Source organism: Austrofundulus limnaeus, unplaced genomic scaffold (assembly GCF_001266775.1).
Source record: "Austrofundulus limnaeus strain Quisiro unplaced genomic scaffold, Austrofundulus_limnaeus-1.0 Scaffold11, whole genome shotgun sequence".
NCBI lineage: Eukaryota > Metazoa > Chordata > Actinopteri > Cyprinodontiformes > Rivulidae > Austrofundulus > Austrofundulus limnaeus.
This window is the reverse complement of record NW_013952413.1, coordinates 1,589,973-1,606,382: the sequence shown is the minus strand read 5'-3', so window position 1 is coordinate 1,606,382 and position 16,410 is coordinate 1,589,973. Positions and strand designations below refer to the sequence as shown.

General features: G+C 39.2%; 1 protein-coding gene across 1 annotated transcript in view; it reads left to right on the top strand.

Moving 5' to 3' along the window:
• The window catches only part of si:dkey-237h12.3 (teneurin-3), a gene marked incomplete in the record, with an annotated part of 271,624 nt that overhangs the window by 156,170 nt on the left and 99,044 nt on the right, over positions 1–16,410 (top strand). The window contains 1 exon segment of the mRNA XM_014001975.1: positions 13,079–13,317. Within this exon segment, the coding sequence (XP_013857429.1) occupies positions 13,079–13,317 (239 nt within the window).

The window sequence follows — 16,410 nt, the reverse complement described above, 5'->3', positions numbered from 1 at the left end:
TATTTAAACATAAAAACAGCATTTTAATAACAGCTAAAGGTGACATAGATACTTTATTATGATATAGTATTTAAATATATGCCTGAGAAACACATAATATTGCCCCTTTAAGGCCCTGCCATACTAGACAACTTATGCCAACGTATGAAGCATGTTTTTATTTCTAAATTGCAAATAAAAGTTATATATTTGATAAATTTGTTAGAATTACATTATGTACACACCGAAAAGAAGCTTGCTGTTGATTTTTTCAATTCCATTTTCTATGTAGATGTCTTTAAAATGTTCATAAGTTGGCATAAGTTGTCTAGTGTGTCAGGTCATTTATAAACTTTTGAAGCCAACTCCATTTACAATGGCTGCTGCAGCCAAGCAACCTTTACAAACACAAAAAATAGTTATAATTCAACAAATTTAACACATATTGGGCTAAAATTCGGTATGGTAGTAGCTGAGGGTTGTTTGAAACATGAAGTTAGAGCAGGCACTGATTACACAAAACATGTTTTTTAAAATCCCATTTTAATCCCATTAACTTTTTGAATAAACGTCTGTTTGCAAAAGCCATTGCACAGATTTGATTGAAACTCCCAGAGAGAAATTAACCAACTGGAGGCAAGTGGTTAACTTTTGGAGCCAACCTATCAATGATTTTACATTATTACATAAGTATTTGTGTAAATGTTTGATGCCAGCAGCTATGATTTTGTCCCTTCTCAGCAAAAACAATCTAATTTAGAACTTTGGTCTAAACGATAACTGGCATCGTATGTTTATTAGGGCTTTATTATAGTATTTCTTTATTTCACTTGTTTAAGTTAATGCTCCAAAATCTTCCCATTCATTTTTTATACACTTTTAATTAAAACCTTTGGGAGAAAAGGATACGCTTAACTTTGTTTTACCACTATACTTTGATTTCACTTTTTTTTTGCTATATGTTGTATACCTTAAATTTTGTTCCATGCCCCATCAATCCACTGGTATGTTTTATGAGTTCATTAAAATAAAATAATAGTCCAAAATCCTACATCTCAGCTGTGATTCATAAACGAAATGGAGTTTGCTTTTGTGGGGGAAAAAAAAGTCCAATAAAATAAGAAAAAAAAAACACTAATTATTTCTGGCTGGTGGAGTTATTACTCTTTTTGTGTTACCCTTCTGAACACGAGGGGGTAACAAACAGGATAATTAACTCAAGGATTTAGAATATTTAAAGATTATTTTAGACCAGTTTTCTTTTCACCCATCCTGTCACCTGTGACACACTCAGCCTACTTCAGAGTGTAATACCACTCAGCTGAAGAATTAAACTAATGACAGTAATGATCATTTATCATAGAGCTAAGCTCGGCTCCCATTGTGCGATTTCTGGTTGTTATAAACGACCAGTGCGTGTCACACTGTGCAAACTTGAGATTATAAAATCTTGATAGCAACCTGCGTCACACTGTATTAAGCCAGATTGTATAGCTGCTGGACTGTGTGACGTTCTGCTGCTAGAGAATCAAATACATGACAAAGATCCAGCAGTGATAACAGTTTAACAATAAAAGTAAATTAAACGTTGAAGTCAACGCTCTAATTATTATATGCAGACACTAAATAGAGAGTAAGGAGGAGGAGGATCATTTTAAATGGGTAACAAATTCAATAAAGTTATGTAGACACCTGGCAACTGGGCCTTGAAACACCCACATTTTTTATAGAGTTGATGCTTTCATTAATATTTTAGTGTCACTTCTCCAAATAGGATGGGCCAATAGAATTATAGTTTACTACGAGATTTAAAAAACACTTAAGGATGGCTTATTTTAAGCCACTTTTAAGTACCAGCTCTCATCAAGTTAAACTATTACACCATAAATTGGGCATGACATGTTATAGTTCCTGCTGAGTTTGATTAATGGCTGTGGTGTTCACTGATTTTTCTGCTTTTTTTGTAATCACCTACACTTAAGGGCTGATTACCAGACATAAGACTAGCTCGCAGTGAGAGGGAGASTTCATGATTAGAGTGAAGTATAGGGATACCGGTGAGCTTGCCAGCTAAAATCAAAGAGGCCATAGCTTAACAGGGAACTAGGTAAGCGGATTTTGTGTTGTGTCGAAATTTGTTGTGCCGGATCCTGCTTAAGAAACGCTGCAAGTTGTTTCTCCTGGAACGCCGGCTATCTTTCTTAATCAGGGAGCTCAACATATTTTTTTTGGCTAATGAAGCACAGTTCATTGCACTCTGATGCGGGAATGTCCTCAGGTAGATGTCTGTATTTCTACCWTGAGATTTCCCTGGCAAGGCGTACCCTCTCCGAGGCTTAGATGATTGCAAACTTTGAATTTAGTCTCTTAACAGCCCGGAGTAACAACCTCTTATKATCTGACGAAATCCGCTGGGATCTGCGGTGACAGTTTCACTTTCCCAGGAAGAGGCCGTGATTGAATGCTAACCGTGCGATGACCTTGAGCTGTCTTAGCCATATCGACGAAACAATATGTACACACCTATCATCAGCCGAGGCATAAATCACTATCACCACTGTGGACTCTAAATCAAGTGCTTGTCAGTGGGTGGGAACCGAGGGCCGCTGCGAACCAACGGGGCCAAAAGGGAAGACCCAATTCAAAACATAATTACAGATGTCAAGAAAACCACCAGGTTGGGAAATGTAAACAGAAGCTCAAGAATGTACTCATTAGGCTGCCCTCAGGGGGGTTTGGGGGCAGCAAAGTTCCAGCACAGTATACGTATGTGGATTGCAGAAAGCTTCAGCTACCGTGGGGATGTGAATCTCATTTGGGTCCTCGAGAGTGACACGGCCTTTATTTCATATGCAGCCCCGTAGACGTGGTCACGTGCGCGCGTAGTGAATTATTCCTTACGAGAAAGTTTGATTAAAAAATGTGTCAAGAATCAATCACAATGTTATGATCCTGCCTAATATAKTTCCCGTGCTATGACGACCCCCTTTGGAAATAAAACACTCGTTTGACTGCTTTAACTACTTTTACAGCAATTAGCTGTAATGAAATATGTGCGTAACCTTCTGGAGAAGTGTTGGTCTTCAAAAGCACGAGTGTGCTAATTTGACTAGCTTAGCTTTCAGTGTTCTTTTTAAATGAGTGAAGTGCTGCACTCTGAAACGACAGATGATTATTTTATAGTAGTCGAGTAAAGTCGCTAATCCATCTGTGATCACGCTGTCAAAGCTGTTTGAAAGCAGAGTTTGATTTCGGCTCGTTTTCTCCAGCGCCCCCCCCCCCCCCTTTTTTTTTGAAGACTGCTTTAGATGAATGAAGCTGCTTCGTAAAAAGCTCTGAAAAAAAAGTAATGAAACCGGCATCAACTTGTACTTAAGTTTCTCCTCATTTTTAATGTGGACTTCACATTATCCCTTGAAATTATTCTACTTAAGTTTTTGTTCTGCTCTATGTCAAGACCCCTGCGTAGGATGAGGTCAATTAGTTGGCAACAGAACCGTGATTCTGTCTGCCAACCGTTGGGATTCTCAAGCCTTGAGGAGAAATTCAGATGTGGGAAGTCTGGAGCACTTTAATAGACCCTGCAGGTTTCTACTACTAACCACTTGGCTTCACTGAAACAGTTTCTTAGTGTTATTTTCAATTAGATATATTCCATTGAATTCCATTGTATAATGAAGTGCCTTGTTCCTTTCTCAAGAGACCAATGCACATATGGGGCAATTATTCTTGAGCAGTATTTAATCCTTTGTTTAAAAATATATTCTACCAGTGAAATTCAAATTTATATTTTCCATGCCTTCGCGGTGTAAAGCTTCAAGCTCTGAAGTGTGCGGGCTTCTGCGAATAAAGTTAGGTGTGCATCTCATCTCACATTTGAATGTCCTTTGGAGCCCACTTCAAAATGTCCTCCTCTTATATTCAATGAGAGTGGAATACAGCCGTCGTTATGATATTTCAGAATCAGTTTTTGAAGGCCTTCCTCGCTGCATATTGCCGTGTTATAAATGTACTGTCAATCCTAGTTGGATTCCCGTGTCAAGGGAGTCCTTCGGTGAAATGAAATTATGTCTCAGCTCAAAAATCATCACGCGCCACAGTGTCCCACAGACAGTTCATTTTCCTGATGGAAAATGTGCTCGGATTGTTCTCGAGGGTGAGAAAGAATGGGAGCGGTAATTCAAGTACGTAGGATTTGCTCTGTGTCTGTGCCTATGTGTGGACACATTTGTGTGGCGCGCACATGTAAATCATGAGTCAGTCACGCTCCACATCAGAGGGGGGGTAATGGAACTTATTTTTTCTTTTTCTTTTTCTTTTTCTTTTTTTTCGAGCACGGCCAGCCACTGTGTCATGATTGCACCAGGACTGATTAGTCATGTGTGAGATACCAGCCAGCAGGCCCTTTGGAACTGAGAGGAGCTTGCAGTGTTTGCTGGTTACCATCCAAAGTGGATGGAAGTGTAGACAAAGTAGGAAGCCTCAAGATGTATTTTTTTTCTTTTTTATGTTTGCCTTTTCATTTATTTTGCCAACATCTCAAGTGCCAAGCAAACATTTCAGAGTTCTTTGATTTATTTTTTAATTTTTATTTATTTTTTGCTTTTATTTTAGTCAACTTTATAAACTGTTATGGCTGCTGGCAACACGCTGCGCATCATTTCCAGGAATTTTTAAAAGCAAATGGAAAAGGTCACACGGAATATTTAAAAGGCAGTGAATGGTAATTTCAGAAGTTATTTATCTAAAACAGTCGTTATGAATCACAGATTCACCCAAATTACAGTAGAGCACATAGACATATAATACTGGTTGACTAAGTGTCCCTGCCTTCATACGTTGTTGGAAATTGAAACCAGCAGGAACCAATTTATGGAATCTGCCATGTTGTATTTTTGGATCCAGTCCCATCTACTCCTCCACACACAGTGATGGGGTTACATGAGCTTTCCTTTAAGCATGAAATACCTAATGGGTATTATTCTGGGTTCTGCTTCGAGGTCTAGCTATTACAGTAGCTGGTAGAACTCTATGGTTGTCTCAGCTAGAGGTCAGCCAATATGAGCTTTTTTAAATGGCGTCTTTAGAAATCAGGGCAACTGCTGTCTAATATAATAGTTATGTAGTCATTTTTTTCTAAGCAATATGAAGTTTACATTTCACACAATATAGCAATAGCTGCCTAACTTACCGTATTTATTCAAATATAAAACATAAAATTAAATCCATAAAATCATCCATAAAGTTGGGGGGTAGTATTATACTCGGATAAATATTTTTACTTATGTATTTTAACTGAAATATCGGCTTCATTCACAAAATTATTGAGTCCGCGTCGTAAAAAGCAGTTGAAACGAGCTTCCCTCTGACACTCCTCCATGCTTCAGAGCAAGATAACAGATCCAGGCAGGCGACATGGTGTGAAAAAAAAGGGAGGGGGAGTATTCCTTCACCTTAGTAATGATAACGAACTAATGACATTAGCGTGTGACCGGGCCGCTCATCAAACAACAACAAACACATGTTCATTTGTAATGGCGGCCGTCTACCGGTGTTCTGAAAAAGTTTGTATCCCTGAAAAAAGTTTCTCCACCAGAGGGGGCGCTCGCGAGTAGGAAGTAATCTGCTTTTCCCCCACAAGATGGCCCAAATCTCATGTGAAGTCTCTGAATTTTGTGTTGGCGCATCCTGGTGGACTGTGTAACATGCCGGAATTCATAAGATGCTGCTACAGCTGATATATATTTGTTGTCAAAATACCTTTTAGTACATACAGTATGTTGTTAAAATAAAATGAACAGTGCAACGATCATTTTACTGAATGTACAAAGACTGCAAAGGCTGAAAAATCTTGAAGTCTGTATAAAATTGGAAGTAGTTTGAGGATTCAATTTTTTATGCTTTTTAAGCTCAAAAACGGGGGGGGGGGTCGTATTATACACGAGATCGTATTGTACATGAATAAATACGGTAAATAAATGTATTTAACAACCTTTGGAAGATTTTGTGAGCCATTTTACGGATGATAGCCTTTTGAGTAAAAGAAACTTAACAGTGGAGTAATAACAAGATTGTCACTAAAGGGCGTGCATTTTTATCACTCAGAAATACGCAAACACTGTTGTCGTCTGCCCAGGTAAGCTGCAAAACAGCTCAACGTTTTGTTCGGTTGTTTGGTCTATACTACGATTAACATTCGTAACTTATATTACAATCTGTGCTATTAATTGGCTTACACCACAATCTAGTAATAAATAAATTAGATTAACATTGACCTGTGTGTCTATGAGGATGACTGGGAGAGGTCTTACCAGCTGAAACGTTGCCTCTATAATCGCTCCAGTTCTTCAGAAAACGTACTTTCCGGTCTGACGGTAAGGTTCAATTGTATCCTGAAATGCCATTTTCTAAAATCGATATTGTATAATGTTGCCATTTTTTATTACCACAAAGTAGGCTATGAAGCTCCAGTAATGGCATGAAGCTGTTGTGATGCGTACAGAAATGGACGTGACAGAAGCGGTAGGTTCTTAAAGAGACAGAGGACAATTTCAAGGCATTTAGAAAYGACTATGATGTGAAGTAAAATTTATTTTTTTTATTTATACATATGAACAACATTTTCATAACAACTGAAGGAAATATTTCATTTATTTTGGTGTAGGATTTAACTATATGCCTGAGAAACCCATAATATTGGCCCTTTAAAAACCAAATTGCGGGCTAAAGTTAGCTGGTTGTAGCTGCTGCCGCAGCTTCATTTTCCTACTTGGTAATTGATTATGTACAGGCAAGGGCAAGTGTGACTGAAAGTAATATTTGCCAATTAAAATCGGACAGCCATTTAATCTGCCTTTCTCTAGTCTCAGACATCTAAGACCATTTTGTAATATTTGAATTAGAGCTAARCTCTTGTTCTCTCGACCATTATCAAACATGTTAAATATGATAAACCCCACGTGCAAATAATGTGAGCACTCTGCTGAAGCGGCTCGAGATGGCACCATGCGGTTTTCCTTGGGCTGGATGACACTGAAATACATTAATGCCGTGCGGATTTAGCTGCACAATGAAAGCACCTGCTAGCAGACCCCCTGTCAGCAGGGCAGGTGGTGCTTTGATGGGGAGACCTCAACAACAGTGAGTGGGAAAACAAGTCACTGCAATGTCAAATCACATCTGTGGTCATTTTTTTTAAATTCATTTTTCTGTGGCAGGGGGCTATGGCCAAAGCAGCCTGATTATTTCTGCTCTCACCTTGAATAGCTAAAGCTAACACAGAATGGTGGCTAACAGGCGGATTACAAATTCTCAGGCTTTTCCATTCACATTGTTTCTTGTGTGCTCCCTCTCACCCTTACAGCWGGAGCTTAGCCACGGACATGTCCACCCACTCACTGTTTAGTCTTTTGTCCTCTTTGAGCATGTTTTTAAATGTCATCGTGATGACAAGCAATGTTGTGAGAGCAGAGGAGACCGGGCTTGCTGCTGCCATTGTGTTGCAGGCTCCTCAATGGGACAGACAGGCGTGCACACCAACACGCTGCGATTTCACCGACAAACAGCCGTTCATTCACCGTCTCACACTCTCTTGATTGTCTCTTTTCCTTCTCCCTCTCCCTCTCTCTCTCTCCCTCTCTCTCTCTCTCTCTCTCTCTCTCTCTCTCTCTCTCACTGCACTCACAACACACCACTGGCCGGATTAGCATAGTAATGTGCCTTGTTGCATCACACTGACTGGAATCAATTACAGCCGGTCATCCAGTGTCTAGAGCAGAAGACRTTTACACTGGTCTTCTGTTTGTTAATCATGTCCAACAGCAGTTTATCTTCATGCCCTTTCAGTCTGCTTTTCAGATAAAAAAAGAGAAGAGTTACATAAAAACCATAAAGCTCCTCTGAGCCCAATACATGTGTGACATGAAAATTCATCTTAGATGCTGATACATAAGGATTATGACACATACTGCATTTAATCTATTTTCTTATGCACACAAAAAAAAAATTGTTATGAGACACATACCAGATTTTCTGGTTTTGTATCGCTTYTATCATTTATTGTTTTTGCTGGTATAAGTACAGTATTTGCACAATCACCCATCAGCTACTCTTAAATAAACAACTTAATTTTCATTTAAACGCAAAACATAATGTTTTCTCTTCTTGAACTATTTGATTTGACTCAATTTTATCTTCAAGAATCTTACCAAGTAAAGTTTTCTTACTCCATTGAGAGAAATTTTTTACTTAATTTGTGTCAAATTTTCAGACTTAACAAGACAAATAATCTTACACATTCTGAAAACAAGAATATTATTCTTACACAATCAGTTCTTGTTTAGTAAATTAGTCTCAAAACAAGATCAAAAAGACTTTTTGGCTGGATATAAGATTTTAAAACTTGGTTAGGTGGACGTTTTTTTTTGCAGTGTACTGAGAGAAGTTAGCAAGTCAAGCAAGTCATAGTTAACCATCTTGTGTGAGCTTGATTCATGCACTTTTCCACCTGTTTTATCACCAGTTTCCACTACAAGACACTTGCTTTGATTTTTCTCGCAGTCATATTCAAAGAAATCCCAAAGTGGACGTTGTGCTTTCTCCCAACTTTCGTTGTCGTCATTTGGCAGACAATGCAGAGCAGCAGATTGTAAGCAAGTGTTGTTACAGACCGTGAGGTGCCGTAAGATGCCCGCGGCTAATGTGAAACTACTCAATAAAAAAAAGATCCACCGTTCTCAAAATACGTTGACAAACACTAAAACTAAGGATATTCAGTCATAATTTCAGTTAGTTTTAGTTAGTTTTGTAAAAAGATTATACAGTTTTAGTTGGTTATCATTTTCTCATTTTATTACAGTTTTTATTTATTTTAGTTAACCAAAACGCCCTGTGATGGACTTGCGACCTGTCCAGGGTGTACCCCACCCCTCGCACTGTGACTGCTGGATATGGGCACCAGTGACCCACGCAACCCTGAAAAGGAAGAAGCAGAAAATGGATGGATGGAGTTAACCAACAGTTAACTAACCAGTTAACCAAAACATTTTTTTTTCAATTTCAGTTTTCGTTATTTAGTTAGTTTTAGTTAACTAAAATAACTCAGCATTGTGCAGAGACTGGCAGAGGAAAACAACTTCCTGACGCGTGTCTAGARCAAATTTGACGAGCGTCTGACCTCAAAGTGCACAAGCGTCCAACTTGAAGTGTTGGACGTGTTTTTGAAGCTGAAAAYGCATTTGGTSTTGTCCCGTAACTGGTAGGTTGCCYGTTCTATCCCCMCRTTCCAGCCSTCTCAGTTTTTGTGTCTTTGGGCAAGACAYTTCACTCAACTTGCCTACTGATGGTGGCACCGGTGCATGGCAGCCCYGCTTCTSTCWGTGTCRGTGTGTGGCTACACTGTAGCTTATACCATCATCTGTGTGTGAATGGTTGAAGTRTAAAGTGTTTTGGGGTCCATAAGTGGYTATATAAGTTCAAGCCATTTACCATTTAATTCAGTCTGTTTTACAGATATTGCGCTAAAATTCAGTGAGGTGATAGGTAATGTTAAATACGCATGTCATCTTGAGCATGACAGATTATATCAAATAGCATTATTTCTCAAATGGCTACAACTCTAAATTCTCAGAAAATCTTAATCTAAAACTCTGGTATAAAAGACGATTAGCGATGTGCATTACTTCAAAGAGGCCTTTTATTTCAATGCTTTTTATTATTTTATTTCACTACAGTGTTCAACAGTGTAATACCCACTTCACTGCAGGTTGTATGTGTAGCACTGCTGTGTTGCAATACATACTTGCTTGTGGTGTTTCAGGCTTAGATGCCTTTGAATTGGTGGCCATGGGAAAATAATATATTCATAGCATTGCTTAAAAAAAAGTCCACACAGATTTTACTGCATTTCTTTACCGGCAACACTGTTTCCAGATAATCTCCCCAGCCTTGCAGTAGGTATTCACCTCCCTCAAATAGAGTACAGAACTCTTCCAGCAAACACAAGCACAGGCGTCCACATCCCTTTCTGTCTATCTCATCAGATTGCATCTACTTACACTTAACTCCCCAGACAGCAGGGTCTGTTTGCCTGTGTGTCTGACTGCACGTCTGCCGCCTCCAACGTCGAGCGAGTTTTGACCTCAATTCATAACCAGCTTCACTTTACTGAGCCTGCTGCCACAAGCTACAGTACGGATTGTYCTAGACTGAGTCATCTGAACTTTTCCAGGTTACAGATGCCTGGTGCATTGTCATTCCGGCAGCGTGGCACCGTAACCTTTAAACGGAATCCCTGTCTGATCGTGACGGCACGTGTCAGTCGGTGGGGCGTCGAGGAGCTAGATGATCTAAATCTGACATTTGTTCTTTTGGTCGAGGATTGATCAGAGCGGGTTTTCGCCTCAGAGATTTCCTCACAGGAGACCTAGAGCACCTGAAATATCAGCAGCGGCACGGAAATGTGAGCAACGCCTTGTGTTTTACATCTTTATATAAAAAAATGGGAAAACAAAACACTATAAAGAAATCTTTTTAGTYGGGTAGTAAACACGGTTCACAACAACAGAACATAAAGGGCTGTGATGATGAAAACAGAACACTTTATGCRCGCTTATAGCTCCCAGAATTTCCCACCTCTAATTATTAAATATTACTACATGGATTTTTAAGTCCCTCTAACTGCTCCGCTTCAGATTTTATGCTCAGTTTGCCCAKTTTCAAGCTCTTTAGCAAAGAATCACAGCCTTAACAAACCTTACTTCCCAGATGCCGCACAAATAATTGATGAGCAAACACTGGTTTATCAGTTTATTAGTGTATTTGAATTGGTGGTTACTGTGGCAACTTCTCCTTTAGGAGTCTGCACAACACTTAAAAGAAAACACCACAGCCCTTTACACGCTAAAGTGGAGCAACACGTGTGAGAATTCAAAAAATACAGGAAAAATGAGATGAAAGTCTAAGAAATAGACTTTTTATAAAGTTTCTTAGCAATGGTGGGCAGCACTTATCAAAAAATTAGTTCCAGTAGCCCTAAAGCACTAACTCAAATATTTAGGGCCCCTAATTTTAAAGGGGCAATATCATGTAAAATCAACATTTTTGAGTTTTATATCATTTTATAATGTTATACTCTCATGAAAACATGCCCAAAGCCTTGCTTTGACTCATTCATGCATGTTTGAGAAATCCTGCAGTGTTTTTAGGCAGCCATGCTGAGGAGCAAAACGACAGGTGGGGACCAGAAACGTCCCTGGGACGTGTCTTTAAGCTGAACTTCCTCATGACAGAGCGCACCCCCTCCCCCGCCCCTCCCACACTCCCCGCCCATGACTTCTGTAGGCTCTTGGGTGAAAGTGAAAGTGAAACCTAACTGTCTGCTGAGCTCTCAACATTAGTTCTCACTCAGTGAAGCTCTTTTCAAATTAAAAATACCTTTGAGGAAATGTATTTTCAGATGCCAAGTAAACTGCATCATGGCAGCGCCCCCGCGAGCGTGAGGTTCTTAAAGAGACAGAGGCCTATTTCAAGGCGTTTAAAAGAGAAAGTGACAAAAAAAGAAGAGGAAGTGATGAGAAGATAAGTTTATTGTCTATTTAAAYGTGAAAACAGAATTTTAATAACTGCTAAAGGTGACATAGATACTTTATTATGGTATAGTATTTAAATATATGCCTGAGAAACACATAATATTGGCCCTTTAAAGCACTAATGCACTGGAAATTTTTAGCAAAAACTAATTCTAAAGCACTAAAATAACCCACTCAACTCATGAACATTCTTTAATAGACAACATGTGTCACATATTGCCATGTTGCTCTCTTATGACTTCTACTAATAAATTTTAAAATTAGCAAAAACCCTAAAGCACTAGTCAGGAAATTAGTTCCTCTATTAGTGCTTTAGTGCTTTAGGGGAACTGTGCCCACCACTAGTCATTAGCTTGTGGATTTTGTACATTATATATGTTTGTTTGGATGTTTTCTTATTTTTTTTCAAAGACCTTGACCTTTTACACAGTGTRAGGGACACTTTTAAGTCACTTAGACCGACATGTTCCAGTTGAATGGACGTGACTGTGGCAGAGCAGAGCCAAGCACCCCTAGGTGCAATGCTGTGTGCAAGGGTGCATGTGAAGTATTCATGTGGAGCAGCGTCCCCTGAATAATAAAACGAGTTTATACAATTATTGCTGTTTTATTCAAATTTTAGCTTAAAGAGCTCAATCTGTTTGATTTGTTCTTGAATTCTTTTTTTTACAAAACATATCATAGCTTGCGTTTTACACCCATACACTCACATAGGCATTTGGATAACTACCAACCCCCCCCTGCTGTGATGAAGCCAAGCATTTTGTTTGAAGTTACTGGTTTTGGAAACAAAAGAACACATGAACAGGTGTGTGAAATCATAAAGGCGGATTGGTTTTTAAGCGTAATAGAATTCTTAGGAAGACTTCACAAAGCGATAAAATCACACGTGTGGAYTGGAGTGCGTTCTACAGTCCATGGTCAATCTGCTCAATTTTCCTGGCTGTCCCTATAAGCCGGGAGGCATATGGGTATTAATCTCTAAGTAGTGGCAAGTGTGGCAACAAGACTTAATTCATTTACTTAAGAGCTTTGCACGAGGGGTTTAAAAGTTAATAAGACGATCACTCCGTAGTGCATTTGATTAAGCCCTGTTAATTACCCCAGGTATAATGGACTATTAGCAAAGGCCCAGTTGTAAAAGGGCAAAAGTGAGATGATTGTTTTTATGAGGTACTTTTTGTTAACCTTTTCCAATGTCAGGATAATACTGGAAATTAGAATATGACTGAGTTCCTCCCACAGTGCGCTGCATGAGAGAGCAGTATTGGTGTTGGATGAGTYTAATTTTACAGGGATTTTTTTTAAGATTTGAAAATTAATCTTGGATGATTTAAGCCATTAGTGACTGCTTGGGGACACGGGCAGCAAAAAGRGAAACAGTGCTTTTAAATAAGACGTGTAAAAGTTAAAAATGTGGGWCTTCTAACTTTGGAGTGCAGCATCTTTTTTCATTGCAATGTGCAATTCTGTGACACTTCCCCTTTGCTTTTGTTTGTGTKTCTCTCCAGGCATTTTCTTTTTAAAACTGGAACAGGAACAACCCCTTTCTTTGGCGCCGCGGCTCCCGGTTACACCATGGCAACGGGGACCGTTTACTCCACACCTGCACGCCCTTTGCCCAGAAACAGCCTGTCCAGGGGAGCTTTCAAGTTCAAAAAGTCACCCAAGCATTGTTCCTGGAAATGTACCGCRCTGATTGCTGTGGCCATAGCAGTGGTCCTCTCCATCATCCTCTGCTACTGCATAGGTAAGGCTCAGAGCAGATTATAGCAGCTTTAAAATTTGGCMGATTTTCGAAGTCTGATTGGACTGCATGCATGGGGACATTTCTAAATAATTACTTGTATTCAAGTGTCAAACAGCTATTGAAACAGCTTTAAAGGGAGGAGATACGGAGCTTGACCTATATTGCCCATAACTGCACATATATTCCTTTCAGCCTCAGATATGGACACACATCATTGCCTTTTTTTATTATCCATCATCTCAGTCTCACTGCATTTCAGCTTCCACACCTCTCCATTTGTAAGGTTGCCTCATCAGTTCATACACACTRCCTCTAACAGGTTTTCACTGTCAGATGGCCACTTTGTGGTGGGATTTCACTGAGCAGCAACTGTTGGGAGACTCATTGGTAAAAAGAAATTCCTTGAAAATTGTGGGAAAGTTGTAAGAAAATATGTGAATTTTCAGTTCCAGTCCCACTGAACTCATGCTCTTTTATTGCGACCAAATGACCTTTGAGGCATGTCTCCAGGTTTTGAGTGGCCAGTTTTTGAAAATTACAGTGTGTATGGATTGCAAAAGTGTATTCCTGGCCGGGGGCATTATTTTGTTACCARTCCCTGTCCATATCATACCTACCTGAACTCGATTTGTTCCTGCCTCAGGTGTGAACGCAGCGAAAGTTGTGAGAAATTTAAAAAAATGTCATGAATACTGTTCAACTACTGACTACCCAGTAAGATGCTACCTTTATGATCTATATTTAAATCTACCGTATTTATTCAAGTATAATACGTAAAATGTAATCCATAAAATCATCCATAAAGTTGAGGGGTAGTATTATACTCGGATAAATATTTTTAGTTATGTATTTTAACTAAAATATCGGCTTCTTTCACAAAATGCCTGAGTCCGGAAATGAGACCATGTCGTAAAAGCAGTTGAAACAAACTTACCTGTGACACTCCTTCATTCTTCAGAGCGAGATAGTAATAGATCCAAGCAGGCGACATGATGTGAAAAACGGGGGAAAGCAGTCCTGCACCTTAGTAATGATAACAAACTGATGACATCAGCGTGTGACCGGGCCGCTCCTCGAACAACAACAAACACATGTTCTTCTGTAATGGCTGCCGTCTACCAGTGTTCTGAAAAGTTTGTATCCCTGAAAAAGTTTCCCCACCAGAGGGGGCGCTCGTGAGTAGGAAGTAATCTGCTTTTCCCCCACAAGATGGCCCAAATCTCATGTGAAGTCTCTGACTTTTGTGTTGGCGCATCCTGGTGGACTATGTGTAAAATGCCTGAATTCATATGATGCTGCTACAGCTGATATATATTTGTTGTCAAAATACCTTTTACATATGTTGTTAAAATAAAATGAACAGTCCAATGATCATTTTACTGGCATGTATAAAGACTGCAAAGGCTGAAAAATCTTGAAGTCTGTATGAAATTGGAGGTAGTTTGAGGATTACTTTTTTTATGGTTTTTAAGCTCAAAAAAGGGGTGGGGGTCGTATTATACTTGAGATTGTATTATACACAAATAAATACAGTATATAATTACCCAACCAAATAGTTATTCAGAGAAGCATTTTCCATGAAGATGCAGTTGGAGCACTGAGTGCTGAAAGACTGTCCTAAAATTTGCTAAAGAAAAACAAAAATGTAGCCACACAACTGTGAACCATTGAGCTTTGTTTCACGATGAAAAGGTGTCACAGTTCCAACTGACTTTGTAAAAGCAATAGTTTTGGGGCCAGAAGCAACAAATTTGCTTTTAGACTTAAGAGATGGTTTTTCTGCTTCAACATTGGACATTTGTCTTCCAATGAAACAGAACAAATGATTGACAAGCTGCTGGGTGTGAAGAGAGATGGCATTCCACGTTCGCTGCCTGTTCCCTTTTCTGCAGCGATTGCAGATGTCCTGATACCATTCAGGAGTGGAGTCTATCTGACCACGTCTTCAGTCAGATATGCAGACAAGGCGTCAGTACAGTTTTCAAGCAGACGCTGTCATCTCTTTCCCTTTGACAGGAAGCTGTGCATCATCCCCACTGTCACCATCCCCAGTTCACAGAACGGTGGCTCATTTATGTCTACTTGGGGTTTTTGTTAAAAAATACAGACTCAGAAGTTCAAAAGGCAGTTTAGGAGGCGAACATGCTTGGGAGTTGAGGGGTTTTTTTTCCTTCTTTTTTAAAGTAGTTTCAAGGACTTGAAATGTAAAGAAGACTTTGGTCCACCAAGTCTTTGTTGTACAGGAACTAAAACTTGTTCTGTGAAACAGGAACTGCTTTTATCTCGGTCAGTGGGATAAGAAACTYACCCTCCACTCCCCATCCATTGGGCATTATTTCATATAAGAAGGCTTTGAATGTTTTTTTTTTCTTCTACATCTTTTTTTTTCTGTTTTTATAGCATATGTCAAAGCTGACTTCTTGCTAACCTTTGGAATCTTGACCACAGCAATAAACCTGTTACAGATTTATCTTTCTTCATGCCCTCCCTTGTCAGCCRAGCCCTTAATCCTTACACTGTGCCTTTCTGCCTGAGCGGATATATGAGTATTCACCCAGCTTGGAGGCAGAGGAAATGTGACACAGTTGTATAAAGAGAAATACRGCAATGTTGGGGAGATCCTATAACTAGTGTTTTATTGCTGGACAGAGAGAGAAGTGCTCTTTTGGAGGAGAGGTCATAAATGTGCTACATCACTATCAATATTCATAATCCCTTCATTGACTTAACTGTTTGGTTGCTTCTTGTGGTTTGGATTTTTATGTCGTAAATTAATAGGAGCGTAAACATAAATAGGTTMCATTTACTCCCCTGTCTGGAAGAATCAGTGGCTGTTTTTGTTTTTGTCTTATATGACCTTTAAAACGATGTATCTTCAGTTTACTCGGGTAAAAAAAAACATCATTTATAATGCTGTTTTAACAAACACCTTCACCAGACTGAATTGATTCATAACCTTTTACAACCCATCAATCATTAAGTTGTTTTATTGTAAACCCATTTTGTGATTTTGGATTTATGGGTTGATTCCAGAGTGTGATTTTGGAACTTTAGCTTATTTGGGGGATTGTGTGTGTGTGTGTGTGTGTGTGT